At 39.4% G+C, this 19483-nt stretch overlaps 1 protein-coding gene across 1 annotated transcript in view; it reads left to right on the forward strand.

Annotated features, from left to right (window-relative positions):
* Nucleotides 1–19483, forward strand: part of LOC124793072 (armadillo repeat-containing protein 5-like) — a 220018-nt gene that overhangs the window by 92598 nt on the left and 107937 nt on the right. Inside the window, exon 7 of the mRNA XM_047257992.1 lies at nucleotides 6935–7184. Coding sequence (XP_047113948.1) covers nucleotides 6935–7184 — 250 coding nt within the window. The remainder of the gene's footprint in view (nucleotides 1–6934; nucleotides 7185–19483) is intronic.

Raw genomic sequence — 19483 nt, forward strand, 5'->3', positions numbered from 1 at the left:
ACACCGCACTGTAGTGACAGTCGCTTGTGGCATGGCGCATGGCAATTGCACTTGCTCTACAGGTACAGCTGCTGGCAGGTGTTGCTGCAGTCTGCAACCTTCGCTGTTTTACTTCTACGGGCTAGCCACATATTGTGGGTATCTGGTGAAAGGCTCTAACTTCTCTAAAAGCATGTTTTTTTTCTGTCAAATGTTGTTTTGGAATGTCAGTAGTTTTAGCAGTACTGCCTTGTAGTCTTTCCTCTGCTTCCTTTAAACCTGAATCTGTTTTAGCTAGAAATTGACTTTCTTCCTCTTTTATAGCTTTTTCTACTGCATCTACATAAATCTTGTGCTTGGATACTACCTTTTCAGCAATGGTGCTGCCCTTATCCAGCATCCCAGCTTCAGCTTTTTCGGTTATTTCCTTTACATCTACACATAACTTATCTCTGTTTTTTGACAAATTTTGACTCTGAACTTAACTGGTCCACTCTTAGACTTAACCTTTGTACTTCTGTAGGTAAGTTTTTGCACACGTCTTGCAGCTCACTGACTGTGTCTGTCACATTTTTTACTGGCATATCACTAAAGTTTTGTAACTCATCTACAAGTTGTTTGTGTTTATCGTCTACGGTAATACTCTTTCTGTTAACATATTTATATTGCGGGATACGTTGGTAATTATTTCTTGTTTTAGTTGTTTACCTAGCTCTCAACTTCCTGGATAGTTCATCAGATAATTCAATGCATATAGTTTTGCTCATTTCACTGAACTATTCTTGAAATTGTTAAATGCTTGATTTTGCTGTGTAAACTGTTGTTCTATATTTTCCTGATGTTTTGTGAACTGCTGTGTCATACCTTTAAGTTGTTATTACACTTTCCTGAAATTCCTGTTGTTTTGTAAACTGTTGTTGCATTAGTTGTATCAAATTGTGTGTCTCACTAGTATTTACTTTTTTTTTTTACAAACTGTTTCCTGTTCTTGTATTTGCGATGTCATGAGCAACTAATCAAAAGAATTTTCGCTGTCGTGCCTTTCAGATTCACTGTTTGATAAAAATGTTTCCCGGTGAGAACTGAGAAATTGTCTCATTGAGCATCATAAAAGTGACATCATGATTAGTTGTATTACCAGTGTCATCATGTATTGATAGTGGGAAGCCAACCTCATTTTGTACATTGCCATTGGCCAGTTCACAGGTCGGCGCGTTACCTTCAACTTTTGCCAAGCTCGGATTTCCGACATCTTGGCATATTGCATTTTCTAATGAATGTTCAACAATGGCCATTTCCTTTGACTCCATTGTGAATAGTTTTAAAAAAATTATGAATAAAGTTTTTCAAAAATGAAATTTTGTCTGTATCGGTACTTCTCAAATAAAGTAGATTTAGCTGCGTATTCACTACTGAATCTGATTATTATCTGACACAGCCTTATAGAATTTAAATAACTTATCTTGCACTTTAATGATGACGTTGTACAAATTTCATCTGTTCTGTAGAGGATATTAATTGGAAGGAGAAGAGATTATCTACTGCCAGAGAGACAATGCCAAGTGTGGCCATATAAGCATATAGTGTAGCAGCTTTCTATCTTTATTGCTGAAATCAGCATTCCTAGCTCATCTCATTTGTAGCCAGAATTTAATTTTAATTTGCTCCTTCAATGCTTTTATCATTTTGAATCCTGTGGACATGTAACAGATACAGTGAAAGTTTTATTAGTTTCTTGTAACAATAATATGAATCATTTATCTCAAAAATTTTTGTCTCAGCAATTGAAAAGTCTGTTCATATTTTGCTCGGTGCCATCCTTTAAATGGTCACCATTGAATAGGTATGTGGGAATGGAAATTGATTAATAATTGCTTGAATAATTGGAAAAATTGATTGGAAATAATAGTTGAAAGAAATTTGAAGGTAGTTTATGAATATGTGCACAATCCTGAGTGAACTTTAACAGATACCAATGTCAAAAGACCTTTTATATCTATACATTCAAGGTCAATAAACTTAATTTCCATTACATACGGCTTCTCGTTAATTCCCTTGTGTTTAGTCTTGATTGTGACAATGTTGATGTGGGACTGCTCCTCCGGATACCGCGTAAATTCTTCTTGTCTGCTTTGAACCTCTTGATGCAGGATTTCGGCGATGAGTGAAATGATGAACAGACAGGAACTGACCTCTTAACTGTGTGAATAAATTTTGCTTTTCTAATAACTTTTTGTAAGACTTTTAATGTATGGTTGAAATACACATTTTTAACAATGCGGGTACGATACGATGGATCCAAGCTTACATCCATACGCTACCACTTCTTGAAACAAAACTGTGAAAATACATGAATTAATAAATTGGAGAGCGTATTTCTTACTGGAGAGTGTATTTCTTGCTTTGTTTCATACAGATATTTAACGACGTATCAAAACATTGTCCTTGCCACAAAACAACTCATTAATTTACCTTTGGTGATGTCCATAACTCATTCAGTTTATATATAACAAACAAACAAAAAAAAAAAAAAAAAAAAAAAAAAGAAAGGATTCGATATCATGTTGTTTTTTAAAATTGAATCATATACTGATGAAAGTTTTGTGTAATTATAGCAAGTAAATGAAGAAAACTTATTATTCAGCAGTCAGTGCCAATCATTTATGATTTTAAAGACAGTTGATTTCAACCGTAGACATGGTAGAGAACATGGAGTTTATGTTGTCCTCTTTCTGCAGTGTATGACAGCAAAAATAATTAAACCTTTTTCAGTAGAGAGTCTAAAGGTTCTTCTGCATTGAAAATGAATAAAGTTTGTGTCATTTTTCAAACCATCCTTCTAAAGTAGTTCCCTGGAAAGAGTGGTGGGAATATTTCTGTTTGTGAAAAAGTGTTGGTAGAGAAGGTGTAAGAAATGAGAACTGGAGACTGAGCACTTGAAACTTTTAACACCCATTTAGAAGCTTGAAGCTAGACATTAAGATATAAAAAATATACTCCATAACCAGCGTCAAGGGATTGCCAAATGCTGACCTGCCACCGTAACTACTTTTGTCATATAACATCATTTTAATATGCCATATGTAGTGGTATGGAGTTAGTACATCACTCTCTCAGCCATTGTCAGTTTTCCACACAATGGAGCCACTACTTCTTATTTAAGTAGACCTCAGTTCGCATCATGAGGCTGTCGTCTTTCCAGTTCCAGTCCTCCCCCGAAGAAAAAACCCCTAAAGTACCAGAAATTGAACCCAGGACCTCCGCATTGGCAGTCAGCCTTAATGATTACTCAGCTATTGAGGTGGACTCCATATTAAGATGTGCCAAACTTTAATAAAAACCTTCCAGTTGGTATAATGGAGGCATGAGAAATTTATATCATCATCATCATCATCATCATCATCATCATCCTAATCATCATCGACCTTTGGACTTCAGTGGCTAGATAAAAGGTTCTGCTTGACTTTTCTATGTATAAATGTCTTGTTGGAGTTTATCTGCACTATAGGAAACAGTACAATGTCATTAGCAAGATTAAGGTGGTTCAGATATGTTTTGTTAATACATATTCCTTCTTTGTTTTCCTAATTTAAGGATCTGAAAACTTGTTTTATAGCTGCTAAGAATAGTTTGGGATGGTGAGGAATTTCTTAACTGACTTCTAATTATTTCTGAATTTCCCACTATGCTAAACTCTGATGCAAGCTGGATATATTTTGATTCATTTTCCTGTTTCTTAAGTATTGTGAAATATTAGAATCTTAAAATTCTTAATAGCTTTACCATTTCCAGCCAGAAATTTCTGTACATTATAGGAAATCAGGCACAAAATTGTGAATGATTAATTTGTTCATGACTCCATTTGTTTCTTTGCAAGTATGTATTCAGACATGGAAAAAAGGAATTAGTAGGGTAGTACATGTGAAACATTAACTTTGCTTAAACATCATAGGAATGGTCTTGTAGAATGTAAATACTTCAGGAGCAAAGGAGACCACTATCAGAAAAGTGGAAGTCACTCTCTCTCTCTCTCTCTCTCTCTCTCTCTCTCTCACACACACACACACACACACACACACACCTATGCTCCTATGTGGTCATAGCTAGACTAATCGTGCTGATGCAGTTTTTTGCCTTGTGGACTGTTTGTGGTGGAGAGGTAGTGTCATTTGGGGTGGGTAGAGGGAGAGGGAGGCAGGAGGCAAGGAGAGGGGGTGGGGGTTGATGGCTTGTGGCTCAGGGGGAGGTGGGCAGTTTGTGGACGTAATGTCAAGGAGGGTGGGCAGGAATGCATGGGGGAAAGTTGGCAGGTATATGGGTTGGCATTATTGTTGTGAGCTTAATCAACTATATTCTGATCCACAACAGCTTTTCCTTTGAAGGGAAGGTTGACAAACAAACCTGTGGCACAGCCACTACCACATGGTACCTACTATACCAGCCTGTTTATGGGCCATCTAGAGGAAATCTTCCTGGCCTTCCAACACTCTCAACCTCATGTCTGCTCCAGGTTCATTCATGATCTCTTCATAGTCTGAACTCAGAGCCAAGACACTCTTTTCACATTCCTTGACAATCTCAACACCTTTTCTCTCATCTGCTTTGCCTGGTCTCCTCTATCCAACACGTCACCTTCCTGGATACTGACATCCACCCTTCTGATAGCTTCATCCACACCTCTTTTTACATTAAACCCACTAACCACGAACAGTACCTGCATTTTGGCAGCTGCCATCCCTTCTACACCAAAAAATCCATCACACACAGCCTAGCCGCCCATGGATGACATATCTGCAGTGACGAGAACTCCATTTCCCAATATGCTGAAAGTCTTCTTTAATCCTTTGCTTAAATATTTCTATGGAATATTATTGGACATTATAGTAATGACATGATATTTCTGCAAGACAGCAGAATGTTAGCTTCAGGTAATGATGTGATTACAGGTACAGTTGTGATAAGCTGGTTTTTTGTTTGTAAAATGTTTCACACTTGACAACAAGCTCACACATTTATGAAATCACAAGAGGAGGCAATGTTCTTAAAGAGGAGTTCTGTATACAGAGAGATAACTATTTGTCTGTCTTCAATGGTAGAGAATAATTCAGAAACAAAATTTTTGATGCTAAATCAATTAATTATGATACAGGGAAGAGTGAATGTCAAACACTGAATGAAAGACAATCTCGGGAATGTGTTACATACACAGTTTGTTGACTTTGTAATGTTTAACAGCAAATTTTTGCTTTTATTTATTTCATCATCGTCATCATCATAATCATCATCATCATGTGCTCTGCCTGTCGGTGGGTTTCTGATACCACTGCTGCTATTTGAGCATGTTTCAGGCAAGCTACCAAGCGAAGTGGCGCAGTGGTTAGCACACTGGACTTGTATTTGGGAGGATGATGGTTCAAACCCACGTCTGGCCACTCTGATTTAGATTTTTTGTGATTTCCCTAAATCACTTCTAGCAAATGGTGAGATGGTTCCTTTGAAAGCTCACAGCTGATTTCCTTCTCCATCCTTCCCTAATCCAATGGGACTGATGACCTCACTGGTCCTCTCCCCCAAATCAACCAGCCAACCAAACAGGCCAGCTGCTTCGTAGTCTCATAGTTCAGTACCTTTCTCTTTATACTTCATTCAGCATTTTTATTCTTCCTATTTTTTTCTGTCCTTCCACTGTACCTTCAATAGCTGTTGTCAGAATTTATTTTTCTTGAAATGTATGTCCCACTCAGTTTACTTTGCTTTTTGTAACCAGGTTGGAAGATGTTGTAACCCTATATAGTGCGTGCTCATACGTAAACAGTGTAAGCCTTGATGGCCGGCGTAAAGAGGCTGCCTCATGTTGGCACAGATGGTGCACCACACGCTGTACCGTGTGCAAACAGCTGTATATGGGGCAGCATACTGTGCACTCAACTGCTGTAATGTTTTTGTGACTATGGAACATTTCACTGTTAGACTGTGCATTAATATTTATTACGACACCATTCAGTGTGCCCGTATTTTTCTTTATGTGGAGGTGAATTAAAAGTTGGTTGGTGGGAATTGTAATATTGTGTTTGTGCAACATTATGATAGAAGAGTTTCTTGAACTTTACCCTCTCCATTGCTTCACTTGATCCATCCATTTTGTTGTCTTCATTCTCCTCCGGTACCACATCTCAAATTCTTCATTTATATCTCTTTCTCTCTTCTTCAGTAACCAGCTTCCTCAGCTGTATGGAAAAATGTTTCAAATAAAGCATTTAACCAACCTTCCCATTCCAGCTTCAGCTTACTCCACAATAAGCATTTGTTTTTTGGAAAGCTTGCTTTGCGATTGCAGTTCTTGATCTCATATCTCTTTCCCTCAACAACAACAAGAAGAAGAAGAAATAAGAAATAAGATCAAGTATTGCAATATATATATATATATATCTAAACATAACCTTAACCTTTTAATAGTATCAGCACTTGTAGAGGATTATGAAATTGATGCTATGGTGACACCCATTGATAATACTTTGACAGTAACACTTCATGTAACTGTCTAAAGCAATGAAACTAAATAGTCTGTACTAGTAAAGAGTGAAAAACTATTGCATGCAAAAACAGTTGGATCCAAAGAGCAGTGTAAAATAATGCAAGAGAAAACTTGGAAACCTAAGCTCTTTCCATCAAATATTGGTTTTGAAACTTCATGCTTTTTAAAATCAAGAAAATAGATGTACATGGATGAAAGAGATAGCAGATGTCAGCATAGGAACAAATACAAATCATGTAGTAACTGGGATAAAAGTAAAGCAGAACATTGTAAAGTAGGTGATAGATACTGTCTTGTGAAGGATTACAGGTAAATAAATTAGAAACAAATAAGTATAAGTAACTCATTAAAACTATTCCCAAGGTTCTTGCTTCATGTACTACAATTTCTGTATACTGAAATTACTTTTTGCTTTACTAGGTCGTGGTCATCAGATTGTATGGATGGCAATGACATTCAGATGATAGGAGACTGGAGCCCAACTAGTTCTCATAGCTTTTGTTTCTCACCGGACGGACCATCTTCACCATCTCCAAGTTCAGCTTCGTCTTCTCCACCACCAACACCAACAGAATATGACTGGCCTGATTTATACTCTCCTGTAACAGCTGAATATAATGAAAGCAATGATGAAGAGGAGATGGGACTTCAGGAATCATGGAAAGACATGGTATACACTACATTCCTCTTATCAAATTAATTATATTTTTGAGTAACTAAAATGTACCCTTTTCATAGTGTGCATGTTCCATAGGCATCGCATGTGTTTTTCTTTGAAAATTAAAATATTTTTAATTTATCTTATTCGTTCGGCAAGTTGTAATATAAGGTATTTTCTTTTTGTTATGTGCGCTCATTTTGAAGATGTTCACATCCTCAAACTTTGCTTAAATTTTTATATATTTTATCCTGTTAATTTTTTTTATCTTTATGTTGCTGCACAGTATGTTTTTTAATATTTAGCTTGGTTGCCAACTCCATTTTCGTTCACAGTTGCTTATGTGGAATGATTTTTTGTTTTCTTTTTTTTGGGGGGGGGGGAGGGGGGGGGGAGAGGGGGACGGGGAGAGGGAGGGGAGGCTGGCCATCTGTTAGTCACACTGAGAAAACCTTGTACCTGTAATGTTTAGCAATAAGAACCATGATTATATTATCCCACACACATTAGAACACCCTTTGTTTTTCAAGTCCCTGTTTGCACTTTGCTCTATTATCTGCAAGATATAGACACTACACAGTTATCTCTGTTAAAACTGTTAGGTAATATTCGCATATTAGAAAGCACATTGATAATATTATGAAAAAGGTAGATTGCTACTCACTATACAGTGGAAATGTTGAGTTGCAGACAGGCACAACAAGAAGACTGCTAAACAAGTCAACTTTTGGCCCAAAAGCTTTCTTCTGAATCAGACAACACATGCACAAACATTCGTGCAAATGCAATACTCACACCTGACTACTGTCTGGCTGCCGAGGACAGACTGGATTGTCATTTGAGGCTGCAACATAAATCTGAGTTGGCCCAGTACATTCTTTATAGTGCATTTGACTGGTGGAGGAGATTGTGCTAAACATCAATACCCTTAAATGTTTTCTGTTACCTCCTGACATATGCGAGTCGACATTCGTAGCTGTTGTCTCTTGAATACTTGGTCCAAAATTTCTGGCTGTCATAAACTGCTGTATCTCTTCTCTTCCTACCTGATATATGGGAGAGGCAAGGTCGTGGTGGTCTTCCGCAACTGCCATAGGGACCAAATTCATGAGTCAGTCATACATCTTTTCGACTTTCTTCTTTTGAATTTGCTCTATGCACTGGCACCCCTTGATGAATTTCTCTGTTGTTGTGACATCCTTTGCCAGAAGAGCTTGGTACTCGTCTTCTTTGACTTCATTCATCAAATGTGAGATTTTGTCGACTTCTGCCATATTCGAATTCACAGTGTGGCATAGGACTAAAATATTATGTATGTGACTGTGTCATTTTCTCATGATGTTAGGTCTTGTTTCAAAATCTTCACGAAGTGTACTTGTTGCTGATTGTCACAATTTTTTTTTTGCCCCAGCTATTGAGCTTATCTTTGTTGTTCTTGAACCGCCGCTAGGCTGTGCACCCAGGTAAAAGTACATTTGGCAAACACTTCATGTCATCCCACCTGTTGTATTAATGACTTGGTTGAATCCTTTCAGCCATCTCATGAGGTCCTGGTTAGTATGTCTGAAAACCATTGTTGGGGGGGGGGGGGGGGTGGCAGGATTTTTATTAACGTTTATATTAGTTGCCCTAATATTTTCCTACAGCATTATCCACACATGCAACCAGGGCCTGTAAATTACTGAGGTAAGGTTAACCTGAAAACAGATGTACATGTAAATGAAGTACCTGTAGTCTGCTTCCACTTGACCATGTTTCCAGCTCTCCATAGGTGAAGTAAAACTCTTACTCAGTACTGTGATGTAGTGAAGAAGTAGCCACAGAAATTATTTAAGCAATGTTTCAAGAAAAACTCCATGTATTCAGATTTTCTATGTATCACATGTGCAAAAACCTAGCGCTAAAGCTAAATTGTTTTCTTTCTCCAGCACATAGCCCAGTTCAGAATCAAAATCGTATCCATGATTATAGAAATTCTATCTCTATGAAATGTCATCTGAACTAATCAAAGATCGATTAGCCCACCTAAAAGTGGAAAGCTTAATGTTCCACACACTATGTAGATTTTGAATATGGACCACACGCAAAACCTGGGATGCCTGAAGTTAACACTAGAGTTCAGTTTTATTCAATTAAAATCCAGTACAGCCATAGTCTCTCATGTGAGAACTTAAAGTTACTTCACATATAGCCATTCAGAGCTTATGCTCATGGTTGCAACTACCATGGCAGATGAATACATTTGACCCTGTGACAAACTATTCCTGAATTCTGTGAGGGGTTTGCTTCTGTTCCCCAGTGCAGGGGGCAAACAAAACGCTTCCAGCCTGTCAGCACAACCATAAGATTGGAAAGCACCTGTCTTGATGCATTGAATTTGTAATAACTCTCTCACATAGAAGAAGGTGTAATTAGATGATTGATGAACACTAACTTCACTTAACAAAGGTTTATTCAGCACTTGCACATACAAGAGCGCAGAGCGAACTGCCTCCAACCAGAACACATACAGTATATATATAGCTACAGAACATTCCAGTACAATGATTCTTGACATTTGTGGATACTTCTAGATTGTACTCGAACCAAATATTGAAATTAAAATTGTACAATCCAGGTGAATTTTGAACTCACAACCCTCCATGCAACAGTTTAGTATCATAACCACTACACCGCAGTGCTACTCAGTTTCTTCTGCGACACTGCTCCCTCCTTAAGAGAACAGTGTCTCGGTGTTACGTCCTCCTAGTCCGGGAACGAGTCATCGGTGCTGCATACTCTGACTCCTGATGACTGATTCTCGCCCTGGCGGTGATCTTCTTAGAACTTCTTTTGCCGCTATGCTCTTCATAACTTTTGCGCTTGTTGCTTGTTGCTTGTCGCTGGAGCTTCGAATTTACCCTGGGTTGCAGGATCCTTATAGGGCTTCATTCAAAAGACATGGACTGTATCTCTGATCTTTTGTCGTCTTGTGTCAGAGTTGAAATCTTCAACTTCATAAGTAACATCAGACAACTGTCTTACAACCTCATAAGGTCCAAAGTAGTGCCTGAGAAGCTTCTCAGAGAGACCAACCTTCCGAACAGGAGTGAAGATCCAGATCAGATCACCAGGCTGGTAGACAACAGGGTGGTGGCTCGTGTCATACCTCCGGTGATCATTTTCTTGGGTCTGCAGCGTGCTCAGTTGACCTAACTGCTGAGCTTCCTCAGCTCTGGTTAACACCTGGCCGATGTAGTCGTCGTCCACGTCATCAGGATGTAACGGAATCACAGTGTCCGTCGTCGTAGTCACCTCACACCCATGACCAGGAAAAGTGGTGTAAATCCTGTGATGTCTTGTTTGGCGGTGTTGTAGGCAAACATTACAAAAGGTAGCACCTCATCCCAGATGCTCTGCTCAACATTGACGAACATTGATAGCGTGTTGGCCAAGGTCTTATTAAGGAGTTCAGTAAGCCTGTTAGTTTGCGGATGGTAGGCAGTCATCATGTGATGAGTAATGTTGCACTGACGGTTTATCTCTGTCACAAGATTCGATTGAAAAGTTTTCCCTCGATCTGTAATTAACAATCTTGGGGCACCGTGTTTTAATACAATGTCTTCCACGATAAATTTGGCTACCTTGATGCTTTGGCTGTTTTCACAGCTTTTGTAATGGCATAGCATGTCAGATAATCAGTGCAAACAATAATCCAGACATTGGAAATCATCTGTGGAGGTCAGTCCCAACACACTTTGGCTGGTGGAATTGGTATGAGTCGGCCAGGTGGCTTCTGAGGAACTGCCTTTCTCCTCTGGCACTCTCGACAGTGCAATACATAATGACGGACACTCCTAAATAAACCTGGCCAGAAAAATTTCTTGCGGATTCTATCAAATGTCTTAATAAATCCTAAATGTTTGGCCTCAGGTGTTCTAATGTTTTTCAGATAACAAGAGACAGTGTGGTATTGGGTTGTAAGGCTCACATGTCTCTCAAGTCAGTTAACTTGCACTTTGTGTATAACTGATCCTCTTCTCTGGGTAATAAGCTGTGTCAATCTCCCAAAAGCTTCTTCTCTGAAGACTATAGCAGGTTAAAGGAATTTATTAAACTGCTTCTCTATCCTTGAAATAACTTGGATACTTGTAGAATACTTTTCAGTTCAATCACTTCATGTTTTCAACTTCCATAGACAACAACTTCTGCAAGCTAACTTGGTCCTTAAAAATTAGACTCATTTACACATATTCAAATATCATTGGTTTAATAGCCAAATAATTTGTGAACATCATACATGTGTCTTGCTTCGTTCACAGCCAAGACACGAAGTGAGTTAAAAGTCTCTAGTCTCAAGCAAGTCCAATATGTGAATGTACATAGAAATCTATATTCAGTTGTTCATTAATGTTTTCACAATCAAAACAGACACGAAAGAGCATAGAACACTACATAAACTTTTCTTGTTCTTCTCTACCCGTACACACAAACTCTGTGGACCATATAGCAGGTACCTGTCTGTCGCCATTAGCCGCCAGGTCCATCTTTTTCTCGTAACTGTTTTTTGACCTGCACATACAAATAGGCAATGTGCAGTAGGGTGTATTCGTTTCTCTGATTCCCCTCTAAAATATCGGGTGTTCGAAACGGTGGAAGGCCGAGTGGTTCTAGAATTTACTCCGAAATTCTTGAAGCACTACATATTCTCCCCCTTAAATCGAACAAGCGATATTTTATACAATCATTATGTAAATTTATATCAAATACAGTTCTAACAATATACATTCCAACATAGATCTTTGTACTTATTTAGAATAAATTTTAGCTACTCTTTCATTTATTCTGCTCTCACTCAATAGAATGACATCAACCCCGAATATTCCATCGTGATCTGGGAAATTTTCCTAGTAGTTAGGATTCGCTAGGACACTGTCTCAATTTCCAATCGCAAACTCCACGTTTTCACGACACTTGAGTACTTTATTCGTTATTCTAATTCTTTGTACTACTTCTTTAGTACGCAATAGTCTTATTATTTGTAAACTTTTTGTAGTCTGGAGGAACTCTGTGCAAAATAAAAGTGGTCCTATTGACACTCGTAAAACATAATAATGCTACCGGAATAATTTCTACAAAATTTTGTGACTTTTGTCACGATACTGTCCTTACTACACTAGAAAGAGTACCTATACCTCACATACGGGTTGATCCTATTTTCCTATGGTACAGGTCAATCCCCTTCTTGGTGCCCCTGTCCACACTATATAGGTTAGCCTTTCTTTGGTCTGTCTATCCAATACATGCTGGGTGCGTCCCCCCCCCCCCCCCCCCTGATCCTTCTTGAGTAGGCCTAATGGTTCGTTGCCCTAGTATACATCTTTATGTACACTATAACTAAATATTATGTGGTAAAACTATAACCTACTTCACTCTTCACACTAACTTTTTCATACTTCTCTTTTATACCCTAGAGTGCTCCTTTACTTATCAACTTCTGTGTTTCCAGCATCTAATTCATGCCTACATACATTGTTCAATATATAATATGCTTACTTAGGTTATAAGAGTCCCACTATCCTACAAGTCGTCAGAATATTTGTTAGACTGACATTCCTGGATAATTATCACAATTGGTTTCTTCCTGACGTATTCTCATTAGGTATGCTCCTTATCAACATGATCGTTTTTTTCCAGTACTTAGGCAATGTAGAACCATCTCAATGAACAACCATAAGTTCATATTTCTCTATGTGCTCATTGTTTCCCCCCTACAACACTTGACGGTTCTCACATCGTTTTAATCTGGACTCTTACTGTTTGTGTCTTCATGTTATGGTGTGTGTATGCGGAAGTGTGTTTGTGTAGCCCTATTCTTCGGCCTACTTATATGAAATAAGTTGAAGGTTATTGGAACCACGGAAAATAAGAAGGACTTCAGTGATAGAAGTATATGCATATGGAAAGAGGGAAAGATAGACTGGTACTCAGATGAGAAGTAAGAAAGGAAAAAGTAAAAATGGTTGCTAAGATTGAAGAAGAGAAAGAAGATATCCCCAAAGACAGGAAACCCTTCCCACCCCATTCCCCAGGATCCCTAATCCGGCGGTACTTGAGTGAGAAGCCAGAGGAGGTGTGATGTTAAATATCTCCTACAGAATGGACATTCTCACCTTCACCTTTGAAGTTCCCGAAGAAAAATCTTAGCAACCCCTAAGGAATGGCAAATGGTGAAGAACCAGTCACACTTGTCTGTGAGGGTTGTCTGAAAGGTGTGGTGTGTGTTTACTGTTAGTCATGCTTGTACTTACATTACCCACCCCTTCCAAAGCTAATATAAACCCTCCCCTATACATCACATCTCATAAAAGGGTAAAAAGACATTCTCCATTATGTATAAAATTATGTATCATATGATCACAATTATGTATCCATGGGTTGATGCATGGCAAGGCACATGATAGTTACCTTCCTAACACTGACTGCAGGAATGATCACTTCATCCAGCACACATAGTCTCCACACACTCGGATGCGCATCTTCCTGTCCACAGTATCTCATCTCGTCTAGCATAATCTTCAAGCGACCACAATCTATAATTGCCAGAGAAGCTTTCAATAAGTCCCATCTGAGAATGACGTCATGACTACACTCTTGTAAGATGATGAATTCTAAGGGCTGTGATGGCCACTTATACCCACACGAATGGTACATCTTCTTGTAGGTTTTACATATTTCCCATTAGCCACCTTCGGCAGAGATGTTGTGTTGCTGAATACCGTTTTCTTGAACTGGCGACAGTACTTCTCTGAAATGACTGAGTAGGATGCTCCAGAGTCCACAAGAGCTTGGGCTGGTCGGCCATCCATGAGGATATTGACGTAGTTTCCTATCATTTTCATTGTGATCGATGGCAGAGGATTTTTCTCTTTGGTGGCCTCACTTACAGGGAAGGTCACACCCTTTGGTTTTCCAGGTTGCAGCAGCTAGGTGATCGGCTGGAGCTTCTAAACAGTGATGGAGACCTTGATTGGCATGTTGGGGAGCGTCCTCTCCAGCAGCTAGCTTGCGGCAATGGTGACCTACGTCATCCTGCACCCACATCTTTTTGTTTATCTTTGTAGCCCCGGAGTTGGTGTCGGCTAAGATTGGTCTGCTATCTTCTGGTGCGGGCATCATCAAATATCCGCTGTCTTTCTCAACAATAGTGAACCACATGTCCCGGTCGTCCACAGTGGAAACGTACTGGTTGGTTATCCTTGGTCCTCCAGACATCGGTCTTCCTTGGTGCCCAAGAAGGTTCCTCATGCGGCGTTGTAGGAATGTAACTTTGCCTGGGTCTCAACTTTTTCACCATTTTAAAGGAAAATGAAGGACAAGAGATTGGGTTCAATGTCTGTTCCACTTCCTTCCTTATGACCTCTTGAAGTGTCTCGGTTTTTTCCTCGCCGTGCAGTCCAAGAGCCTTCTGAACTTACTTTCTCACTATCTGACAAAGAACACTTGTGAAATCAGTTGCTTCCTCCATTACAGACATCGATTCGATGTTTGGAAGCCATTCAAACTTGTTGCATGTAATTCTTTTTTGATGCATTGTCTTGATATACTGGCGCCATTTTATGAAGTCATCTGCTGTTGGAACCTCCTTCAGGAGTAGGTCTTGATACATGTCCTCAGCAACACCCTTAATGAGATGTGCAACCTTATCTTCCCCCTTCATTCTAGGATCCACTATTTTACACAGCTCCCAAGACTTCTTGAATGTAGGATGTGCCGTAGTTTCTCCTGGGCACTGTGCCCTGCACTTTATCTTCACTTAATGAAGGTTTATTCAGCACTTGCACATACAAGAGCATGGAGCAAACTGCCTCTGGCCAGAATACATACAGTATATATACAGCTACAGAACATGCCAGTAGAATGATTCTTGACATTTGTGGATCCTTCTAGAATGTACTTGAACCGAATATAGAAATTAAAACTGTACATTCCAGGTGAGTTCCCTTCCAGGTGAGTTTTGAACTCACGACCCTCCATGCAGCAGTTAAATATCATAACCACTACACCACAGTGCTACTCAGCTTCTTCTGCGACAATATCTACAAGCTGTCTCATGTTTTATTGCTTTTATTAGTGAATGCAGTTGCTGTAGTCAGGCTACTTAGGACAGTTAGACATCAGACATTACGAAGTAACAAGTTGTAACTGGCAAATTTACTCCCAAGGTACAGGGCTATTACAAATGATTGAAGCGATTTCATAAATTCACTGTAGCTCCATTCATTGACATATGGTCACGACACACTACAGATACGTAGAAAAACTCATAAAGTTTTGTTTGGCTGGAGCCGCACTTCAGGTTTCTGCCACCAGAACGCTCGAGAGCGCAGTGAGACAAAATGGCGACAGGAGCCGAGAAAGCGTATGTCGTGCTTGAAATGCACTCATATCAGTCAGTCATAACAGTGCAACGACACTTCAGGACGAAGTTCAACAAAGATCCACCAACTGCTAACTCCATTCGACGATGGTATGCACAGTTTAAAGCTTCTGGATGCCTCTGTAAGGGGAAATCAACGGGTCGGCCTGCAGTGAGCGAAGAAACGGTTGAACGCGTGCGGGCAAGTTTCACGCGTAGCCCGCGGAAGTCGACGAATAAAGCAAGCAGGGAGCTAAACGTACCACACCCGACGGTTTGGAAAATCTTACGGAAAAGGCTAAAGCAGAAGCCTTACCATTTACAATTGCTACAAGCCCTGACACCCGATGACTAAAGTCAAACGCTTTGAAATTTCGGCGCGGTTGCAACAGCTCATGGAAGAGGATGCGTTCAGTGTGAAACTTGTTTTCAGCGATGAAGCAACATTTTTTCTTAATGGTGAAGTGAACAGACACAATGTGCGAATTTGGGCGGTAGAGAATCCTCACACATTCCAGCTCGCATCAACGATGCTTTCGAACTCATTGATGGGGACATGCTGCGCCGAGTGTGGGAGGAACTTGATTATCGGCTTGATGTCTGCTGAATCACTAAAGGGGCACATATCGAACATTTGTGAATGCCTAAAAAAACTTTTTGAGTTTTTGTATGTGTGTGCAAAGCATTGTGAAAATATCTCAAATAATAAAGTTATTGTAGAGCTGTGAAATCGCTTCAATCATTTGTAATAACCCTGTACATGTGCTGATTAGTAAAGTTCTGACCATGACCCTGCAATGTATGTCCTATCTATTCTTCCACGCTGTTGTGTGAGTCTGTCTCTTCCAAAATATTCTATTAATCTTCAAGAGGTTGTTATATATGAACACTTTCGCATGACACAGTTAATTTCTTCCCACTTCAAATTCTTATAACAAGCCCCTACTTGTTCTGATTGCACTTACTCTACAATTGCAGCCACTCGTTTATTACAACCTTGAACAAGTTTACCATTGCCATTTCATTTCTGTATGAAAGCCTTTCATTACATAATGACTCCCTCAGTATGAAATTAAAATCTGATCTTCAAAATCTCACATCGCTCACACACACACACACACACACACACACACACACACACACACACACACACACACACACACCTTCTACTTGCGTTTTAACTGTGAAGTGACTTTAAATATGATCTTTTCACAAAATACTTCACTTTTTCCCCTGATGCACAGAGAATGAGCTCCCAGACCTGCCCTGCAGGCTTGTTCAGGCTCGACTGACTCATTCCTATGCACCAAATAATATTCAGGCATCAATATGTTCTTTTTAGATCTATGGGCCATCCGCTTCAGTGATGCCGCTGTACAATAGCAAAGGAGCATGAGGATGGACTCTATCGTTCAAGTATATGATTGATATCTGTACCCTTACATTAGGTCCTAATTTTCTTCTAAAATAGGGAAATGCTCAAAGAACAGCTATTTAAGTTCTGTTTCTCTATTTCAGTAAATATAGTTTGTATAATGTTTCAGTCTTGGTCCTCCGAACTGTGCTTTCTGTTGTCACTTTACCATCAAATGACACATTAATTCGCTTGAAATTTGGTCATCTTACACCATTTTATAGCCAGAATATGGTGCTGTAACCTCTAGAAAGTCACTTATATCTAAAGGGTAAATAATCTATTACATTTTACTATAGTCTAGGCCATTGGTTTCCAGCCTGGGGGTTATTACCTCCTGAGAGGTAAAATAAAACTAAACTGTTTCCAAAAGATCATTACTATTATCAAAATTTTGTAAGATTAATATTGATTATATATCATCATCATTGGGTTGTCTGCCTTGCGGCAGGTTTTGACTGCATAGCCCTCCATGCTTCTCTGTCTTTTGCATTCCTCTGCATTCTTTGGTACCCTGCTTGTGGCCTGCTGACATCATCCAGCATCTGGAGCTTCCTTCTGCTCTTACCTCTCTTTTCCAGAAAGAGACCGTCAATTGCCACTACTAGAAGACAGTCTCTTCGTAGATATTAGCCTATCCAGTTTAGTTTCCTGTTCTTCACCATCATCAGCATCCTCTGTTCTCTCCTCAGTACTTCTTCATTCCTGACTTTATTAGTCCAGCTGATCTTCCCCATTCTATGCCATATCCACATTTCACAAGCTTCAATTCTCTTCTCATCCTGCTTTCTCAAAGTCCTCATTTCTGCTCCATATAAGGCCACGCTCCATATTAAGCACTTAACCAGTCACTTCTTTTATTCCTTGTTCAAACAACTAATTAGGAGTCTTCTCTGCTTTTGAAATGCCTCTTTTACCAGAACCATTCTCTCTTTGATATCTTGGTGGCAATCCATGTCTTCTTTAATCCAACTTCCCAAATACTTGAATGCTCGTATCTGTTCTATGATTTCTGACCCCAACTTAATTTTCACTTTTCTTTTCTTTAGCTCTATGACCATGCTTTTGGTTTTATTTTTATTAATTTTCATATCATATGCTGCACAGGCTTCATTCAGATCATTTAGCATTTGAGTCAGTGTCTCTTGATTTTCTGCGAGGATCGCCATGTCATCTGCAAATCTTATACATTCAATTTTCTACCCACTTATCCTGACGCCTCTTGTCCCATCCAAACAGCTTTCCAGTACTTCCTCCAGATAGATGTTAAATAGGATCGGTGAGAGACAACAGCCCTGTCTAACATCTCTCCCAATCTTGCTGTCTTCAGAGATGTCGTTACCTATTTGTATCCGAGCTTTCTGATTCAGGTACAGATTTGTGATGAATCTTCTCTCCTTCCACTTTACTCCATTATTTTTCAAGATATCCCACTGCCCCGTGGTAAAGGCCTTTTCGAGGTCTATGAAGACAGCATAGACTTCTTTGCCCTTCTCTATGCATCTTTTGCCTATGGTTCTTAGAAGTCCAATGGCATCTTGTGTTTTCTTTCTTCTTATGAAACCATATTGTTCTTCTTCAAGTGTTTCTTCCAGCATTCCATATAGCCTCCTATTCAGAATTTGAAGAACTACTTTTGCTGCCTGCGATATTGGACTGATTGTCCTGTGGTCTTCACTTTTTTGGGATTAGTAGTCTTTGGGGTTGGGACTATTATACTTATGAGAAAGTCTTTTGGTCATTCCCCTTTGTCATAGATTTAGTTGCAAAGAGAGGTCAACTCATTTTCGCCTGTTTCTTTTAAACTCTAAGATTTCTTCCAGAATGTCATCTGTACCACACACTTTGTTGTTCTCCCAATGCCTTATTTACCCCTGAACCTAGGATAAAATCTTCATTTACTGATTCTTCCTTCTCAATCTGCAGATCGGAAGGTCTTTGATCCGCTTCATAGAGAGTTTCAGTATATTCTTTCCATCTATTCTGAACAATGTGTGGGTCACTTAAAAGAGTTCCATCTTTCTCCTCTATCTCCATATTTGTTATGTTCTTCCTTCACTGAAATAGTATTTCCTTGGCTACTTGATACATCTTTTCATACTTGCCCTCTTTCTCCAGTGCCTCAATTTCTGGCCAGATTTCTCTCATCCATTTTTCCCTGGCCTGATCAGTTACTTTTCTCAGATCATTGTTCAGTCTTCTGTATTGCCATTTTCCTTCATCAGTTTGTGCATTCTTCCATTTCCTCCTTTCTGCCGTCTTCGATATCATCTCATCGGTAACCCACAGATTCCTTTTCCACTTGCACTTCACCAGACCAACAACATCTTTACTGGTTGCTTTCGGGGTGTCTCTGAACTGGTTCTACTGTTCTTTTATGCCTTCTGTCTTTTCTCTAATTTTCCCCTTCTCTCGAAACTCTCCAAGCTTTTTGGTCATTCCTTCTTCCTTTAGAACATCCAAGTTAAATTTCTCTCTCACTTTACCTACCAACATTCT

This window comes from Schistocerca piceifrons, chromosome 1 (genome assembly GCF_021461385.2).
Source record: "Schistocerca piceifrons isolate TAMUIC-IGC-003096 chromosome 1, iqSchPice1.1, whole genome shotgun sequence".
NCBI lineage: Eukaryota > Metazoa > Arthropoda > Insecta > Orthoptera > Acrididae > Schistocerca > Schistocerca piceifrons.